The sequence below is a fragment of the Brassica napus genome, chromosome C6 (assembly GCF_020379485.1).
Source record: "Brassica napus cultivar Da-Ae chromosome C6, Da-Ae, whole genome shotgun sequence".
Classification (NCBI taxonomy): Eukaryota; Viridiplantae; Streptophyta; class Magnoliopsida; order Brassicales; family Brassicaceae; genus Brassica; species Brassica napus.
In genome coordinates this window covers 18306517-18314049 of record NC_063449.1, presented here as the reverse complement: position 1 = coordinate 18314049, position 7533 = coordinate 18306517, and the positions used below count along the sequence as shown (strand labels likewise).

The window sequence follows — 7533 nt, the reverse complement described above, 5'->3', positions numbered from 1 at the left end:
TTACAATACTTTCACTTTCAAGCTCTGTGTTGTGTAATAAATATCATATATGTACCAATAAAAGGTTTGTGAAATTAAATCAGATTATCTATGTACTGTGTGGGTTGGCGGCTTGGAAACTGCCGTCGGTGGAATCAATAACTGTACATGTGTCCAATAAATGGTATGACGGTTATCTACAACATTTTTCTATTCATCCAGACCATCAATGATCCTATGTTTAAGAAAGTTAAATGTTTGAAATAAACATTAAATATATATATTTATTATCAAAATTTATTTATGCGTAAAAATACAAAAACATAGATATTTTAGAAATATAGAAAATATATAATTAAGTACTTATAATCTGTCAACAAAACTGAATGTCACAACAGATTTAAAACTGCTTGGGATAATCTTAAACTCAAGGCTGATTGCTTTATTACAAAACCACAAAGCTGTCTCAGTTTTCTTGTTTGTTCGTTATTACAGTAGCTCCTTTATAACTCTCTGGCTTAGATAAGAAAGGAGGTAGCTTTATCAACCTCATAAAGCCATTGATTCTCCATCTCTGCTTCCATCTTCTTGATATCATAAAGACTCTCTATTTTGATCTGCCTCGGCATTGTAGCGACCATAGCTTCCTGTATATCAGCTAAGGTGACTGTAATGTCCAGAGGAAGGAAGAGAAGCTCTCTGAGATTGTTTGGTCCAACCACTTCCGGATCTGATCCCCATATCAAATGACCAACCTGAAGGTTGCCTTCTTGTGTCAAATGCTTACCGTCGAAGAAGAGATAATCTTCAGGCTTAGCGCATACATTGCTAGTGGAGCAACTGGTTCCATTGACAGAGCCAGTTCCACAACAAGCAGCCATTCCTGTCTCAAACGCTGCATCAGAAATGATAAATGTCACAAGTTTTTCAAATATCAAAATACGCTTATGAGTTATGCTGATGATGATGGTGATAGTAAAAGACTTACTGTAAGTCTTAGACTTGATAACTCTGTTTTGGATGGAGCTGAAGAAGTCGTAAAACGAGTACTGGAAACCACTGAGCTGTCGTGAGAGTTCAACCAAGAGCTGCAACAGCTTCTTGTTATGCAGCTCAGCCATTTCAGAAGGCAACCTCACGCATTCCTGAACATTTCCATTTGCTTGTTTCACTGCCGGTAAGCAACCCAACGGTGCCAAGTTCTGGAACGCGAACTTCCTAGCTCCAGACCCGTAAATCACCTGAAAAATCAGGTAGATGAGAGAACAAACAGAAAAAACATATAGGGAACTAATCAAAGATTGTGTGTTTATACCTTTAGTTCTGCTTCTATAGCAGCGATGACTCGACCCACAAAAGCTTGTTTCTGATCATCAGAGGGATTCGGATTGTTTTTGGCGTAGTTCAAGTAATCATCAGAGGCAATGTAGAACAAGTAGATAGCTTCAGAACGTGCTTGAGGTGTCCATTTGTTCTTGTTTTCAGAGAACTTGATCACTTGTTGTGACAGTGTCATCTGTTAGAAACAAGAATCATTCAAAATCTATTTAACCTAAACTCCCTCAGGCGTTGACCTAATTTCTACCATCCTAATTATGCCTGGGTATTTTTACCAGAAACCAAAAAACCGAATCCAAAAACCAGACCAAAACCGAATAAGATTTGATAAATATCCGCATTTATTTATCTACAAACAGAAACTAAACCAGAACGGAACGAAAAAACCCAATATCTAAAATATAATTTATGCGCTTAAAAAAAGTTGGTTATATTTACTTTTAAGAATACAAATATCTAAACACAAATACAAATAGAATGATTATATTTAGATAAATATTGGCTGCCCAAAAAAATTTAAGCTAATACTGCAAAACTATTTGAAAAAAATCATGTTATCAAAAATATTCAAATTTATCCAAACAACTTTACATTTTTATTTGAAAAATCCGAATAATCCAATAATTTATCTAAAAGTTCAAATTACCATATATTATTATTTGAATCATTCAAAATTATCCATAGCACTTGAACCGAATTGGACCAGAATCTTTTTTAGTTTTGTTACTCAAACCAAACCAAAAACCGAAAAAAGACAAATCAAATTTCATATATCTTTCTTTACAACCAAAAACAAACAAAAAAAATCGAGCCGAACCAAATTAAATTCCGAACATCCAGAACTCTCCTTATTTAAAAATTTGAATTCTACAGTGAGATTTAACGATCAATCGAAAAAGCTAACCGTCTCCGGAGGGGACCCGAGAGCGGTGGCGTCGGCGATGGCGAAGTTAGCTCCGTGAGAGAAATCCGCCGTGCCATGGAGAATCGGAGGGATTTGAGAAATACCCATGAAACTAGCTGCTTAGAACAAGTAACAAGATCAGACTAAATCCAATCCCAAACGAATATAAAACCCTAGCCATCGATCTCAACATTACCGAGATAGTCGGGAACGATGCGACCATCGGACCACCGTCCCGTAGCCTCTCCTAGAGTTATACCATACGGAGGAAAGCTAGCGTCGACACGATTCGATGAGACGAATTGCTTGTTGCCGGCGTCGTAAAGACCATCGCCGAAGACGAAGAGCGTCTGGGCCAAGGAGACGGTTGAGAAGTGGAGTAGAAGAAGAGAGAAGAGGTGAGATTTGGGATTCGCCATTATGGTGAAGCGACGTCGTCTTGTTTGATTCGCCATAAACCACATGATTTACTTTTGCATTTGTTTAACAAAAATATCAAAAGACTTTTCATCGTTAGTGTATTAGAAGTGGAATTATTTGTTTAATTAGTATTTTTCTTTTTCTAATACTTTTCATGGGTTTTCGTGGTTAGTCTTTTAGAAGTGGAATTATTTCTCTAATCCCTTATATACTAAAACACAAATCACTCATCCAATCATATTTTGTCATTTGGTTTATATTTTAAAAAAAAATTAATTAAACAAAAAACTAAAGGTTAAAGTAAAAATTTTCTAATCAAAAAAAATATTACGATCCATAATTTTCAAAACCGTAAAATTTCAAAACCCAAAATTTTCTCAAGCATTACCACCACGTTTAAAGTGAATCATGTCATTTATATAACTGCCATACTCACGATTCAAACTGTTTATCTTCTATATAATTTTTAACCTATTTTTTTGCTTTGTTTATTTCATCTCCCTCTCTATCTCTCTCTTTTCATAGTTTCACCTTTTTAATCATCTTTTAGGTTTTGAGCGAGGAAAGAAATCGATACAGGTTTATAATTACTTTTTATCCAGATTGAATTTTCTGTTCTTCACAACTTGATACTCTCTTTTCGCATAATTCACAAAAATTTCAATTGAGTTTCCTCAAGCTTCATTCTTCAAATACTAATAGAAATAAAAGCATTGTCTTTATAAAAATGAACGCATTGTCAACAATGAAGTTAATAAGAAGTATAGAAAATTTTATTTATATATATTATTTTTGAGGTGGATTCTCTTTTCTTTTTCTTTGAGCCAATATATTTTATTCATAGAATATACTTTCATATAATTCTTTCAAAGTCTTCGTTCCTGGAAAATGAATATGGCTATCTGTATCATTGATCAGTTGCAGAACTTTGATTTAAAAGTAAGAAGCAAAATGATTTCTTATGTTTAGATGATAATAAATCCAATCATTTGTTGTTTCCTATATGTTTAGTCATCACTATAATTAATTCCAAAAAGTCACGCTTAACATTACCTGAGTCAGTACATGTAACTCAAGTATTGACTTTTTTTTGTTCAATACTCAAGTATTGACTATGTATGTAAATTTAGTTGATTTGTTTTCTAACAAAAAGTATATGATTTTGTTTTACAATATGCATCAAAAGAATTAAGGAACCCGCGCAATAGCGCGGACAAATATCTAGTCCGTAATAAATTACATAAACAAAACGCCTAAAACGAAGAAGCAGGACCGGCTCAATGGTGTCACGGACCCTGAGGCAAAAAAATTTTAATTTCCAAACTATTATTTTTTAAAAAAATCTGATAGTATATGTTTTTTTCAAAAAGAAATTCTTAAAATAAAATGTTTCACTTTTTTAAAAAATCCTAGCAAAATAAAACTTTTAAAACTTATTTAATAAAACATTAAATTGGTACAGAAAATATGTACAATGTTGTCATTGATCCGATTGGTGTATTTGACTTTCATTTCTTTTTACTTTTCGTTCAATTTTTTATTTCAGGTTGTGTTCAATTTAAACGTTTAGGTATAGTATTTTCTCTAATCCTATGTACAAAGCTTATAACAATTCATTTATGCACCATGATTATAAGATACAAATATTAACTTGAACTTATATGTGAAAACGAGTTTTAGTTATAAAATAAATTTCAAATAACATATGAAAAAAAAATTATAAAACTATAATAAAATAATTTATTATTTTATAATTTTTATTAAATTAAAACATCAAACAAAACCCGTTGTAACGCAACGGGCTCATATCTTGTATATATATAAAGTAGACTTTTTCCGCATATGGAAAGAGGTTTACTGACATGTGTCCCATGTATTTTTTTTATATTTTAGGTCTTTCATTTTATAGAAAACTCCAATTTGGTCCAACACTTTTCTAGTTATGCTATTTTTTTCTTGGATTGGTCTACGTACAAATGCCTATTAGATATAAATGCTAGCACTAAAATGACCAAAATGATCAAAAATACGAAGCATCATATGTGTTGGACCAAATTGGTCTACATACAAATGACTCCCATCTTTCTCTATCTCTAAAATAAAAGCTACAACTATATGAGTTTTGGAAAACCAATAAAATGAGTATCAAAGCGAGAAAAGTAGTTAAAATAGCATTTATTTTTGTAAATGCCTATCTTATACAATAAATGAGACTTGCCTCTCTCCTCATTAAGCCACGTCATCAGGTAGGGTGGGGCTTTTCGTGACATGTGTCACCACACCAGAGCTTTCGCGTTTTTTTATTCTCAGACGATTACCGAATACTCTTATTTAAACTGGGCTTTTTTGCATAATGATATTAGACCCATATCTAAAGCCCTGAAAAAGAGATCCATTTTGAATTAGGTTTCGTCGTCGTCTTCCTCTTGCACCTGTGATTTGGACTGATGAGATTCCACATACTCCAAGCGTTGTTCCGATCCCCGTGACGTCTCAACCTACCATTAATTTGTTCTTTACTCCGAGTTTTCGTGATTACTCCACTCTGCCCACTTGCATCATTCAATCTACCTCTTCATTTCCCATTGTAATCGGGTGAAGCTTCAGCTATAAATATCGGTCCTTTTCTGTGATGAGCAGTACAACTCAAACTAGATCCAGAAGCATTCTTTTTCCTTGCAACCAATTTCGATGGTGTCTATGTACGCTCTCCTTGCCAATCTGAGAGGCGGACGATGCTCTAACGTTATGAAAACATCTTCAACTATCATTACTGAAATTGTCGATCTCTGTCACATGTAAGTAACTTCTTACAATATTATACAAAACCTATTGTTGTGTTCAGTGTTATATTTGATTGATGATTAATGTTTTTGATATGATTTTGTAGCTATGGAGCAAAGACAGCGGAGGTGACAAACGCAGGGCTTGGAGCAGCAGAGCATGCCCTTGGAACGGCATGAACAGTTATCAAGATCAGGCAAGCTCTTAACCCAAAGAGTGCACTAAAGCCATCATCGCTGGCTAAAACCGCAACTAAAACGACTTCTAAAGAAAAGAAGAAGGGGAAAGAAACAAAACATAAAACCATTTTAAGCATGGAAAGGAATCTCTGTCTCTATTACAAAAACTCACACAAATGAATAAAACGTCTCTTATGTGTTTTTTTTTGTTTGGTCGCATAATTTGCTAGGGAAGTAATGGTTGAATACTCAAAGGAAGTGATGAAAGTAGGTAAAATGCTCTTTGAACTTATCTCATAAGCTCTAGGATACACACTAATCACCTCAAGGACATGGAATGCACCAATTTATTGCTCGCGCTCGGCCATTACTACCAACCGTGTCTTCAGCCTAACTCTAGGCTTAACCAAACTCTCAGACAACTCTTTTCTCACGGTTCTTCTACAAGACCATGTCGGAGGGCTTCAAGTTCTCCATGACCAATACTGGGTAGATGTTCCTCCTGTCCTTGGAGCTCTTGTCGTCAACAGTGGCGACTTTCTCCAGGTTAACTAACTAACTAACCTACCTACCATTTTGTAGCTTGATCAATATTTTTAATCATTTTGAGCATTTGTGCAGCTTATTACAAACGGCAAGTTCATAAGCGTGTTTTGGCGAATGCAGCTGGAGCATGTATCTCAGTGGCATGCTTCTTTAGTTTGTATTTGATGGCTAATCCTAGAATTTACGTACCTATCAAAGAGCTTATGTCTCAACAAAAACCTCCCATTTATAGAGACAGACACCACCATTACAAAGTATTCGAAGTTCTACAGATCCAAAGGATTCGATGGTACCTCTGGACTATATTTCAAGATCTAAGAATGCACGTTTAATTTATGTTTTAATAAGGATACGTGGAGGCTCATGCACGTTTATTTTAACTAGGATGTGTACCTGTAATAACTTCTTGTCTAATAAGACTGTGTTAGAGCCAGTAATAACTTCTTGTCTAATATGGTAAGTGATTTGTCTCTAGCAATTTGTCCCATATCGATACAGTGGTTCTGTTTTTGTAGAAACAAATAACACGTTGGAAACAACGGAAGTTGCTTCCATGCATCTTTCACGACCACCTTCCAATCTAGAAAACCCCAAGCCGCTCTCCTCTGACTTGCTACATCTCACGACGATCCCAACGATAGATCTCGAAGGACGAGTCTTCGAGGACGAGACTAAGCGCAAGAATACGGTTGATGAGGTTAAAGACGCAGCAGAGAAGTGAGGGTTCTTCTAGGTGATCAACCATGGCGTTTCAGTCGATCTTCTAGAGAGGATGAAAGATGGAGTTCGAAGGTTTAATGAGCAATCTCCTGAAGTGAAGAAACAATTCTACAGCCGAATGCATCTTTGTGTATACAAGTAACTTCGATCTCTACACTTTATCAGCTGCACATAAAAACATTTAACCAAAATGTACAAAATTCATCACACAGGAACACAACATAACATATTTCTCATCAATCTATTTTCTAAAACTTACATCGAGAGAATACATCTTTCAAAGCCATGTTACTTCTTTTTACAAAAAAGAAGAAGCCATGATACTTCAATTTTAAAATCAAAATATAAAATACATCGTTAACAATTAAGAAATACATCTTTCTTCCTTTATTATACATATATAAACTATAGACAATATTTTTTTGTTTTGTATTGTTAAGTTGTGTGTAAAAAGGCTATAATTACTTGCAGTCCATTAGTTTTTTTCTTAAAATTAAAAGAAAAACAAAAAAATATTGAACTACAAGCATATTTTCTGCTAAATGTGTTAAAAAAGCCAATGTTGAATTTAGTGTAGGAGTAATACACGTTCAAATGGATTGTATATTTCACACTACTCCATTCGCAACATATAACTAGAAAGTTACAAAAAAACATATATTT

General features: G+C 34.3%; 1 protein-coding gene across 1 annotated transcript; it reads right to left on the bottom strand.

Moving 5' to 3' along the window:
- Positions 1 to 309: 309 nt before the first annotated feature.
- LOC106418602 (inactive GDSL esterase/lipase-like protein 25) lies at positions 310 to 2715 on the bottom strand. The gene is made up of 5 exons (XM_013859336.3): positions 2418 to 2715; positions 2222 to 2337; positions 1295 to 1495; positions 968 to 1220; positions 310 to 874 (listed from the first exon to the last, which is right to left on the bottom strand). Exons 1-5 carry the CDS (start codon positions 2683 to 2685, stop codon positions 498 to 500), a joined length of 1215 nt encoding a protein of 404 aa, XP_013714790.1. The 5' UTR covers positions 2686 to 2715; the 3' UTR covers positions 310 to 497.
- Between the last annotated feature and the right edge of the window lie 4818 nt (positions 2716 to 7533).

Excerpts from the sequence above, each read along its gene's own strand:
- LOC106418602 (XM_013859336.3), bottom strand. The coding sequence starts at position 2,685 with ATGTGGTTTATGGCGAATCAAACAAGACGACGTCGCTTCACCATAATG. Across the intron at positions 1,496-2,221 it reads TCGGGTCCCCTCCGGAGACG|ATGACACTGTCACAACAAGT; the intron begins GTTAGCTTTTTC and ends TGTTTCTAACAG. Across the intron at positions 1,221-1,294 it reads CTATAGAAGCAGAACTAAAG|GTGATTTACGGGTCTGGAGC; the intron begins GTATAAACACAC and ends CTGATTTTTCAG.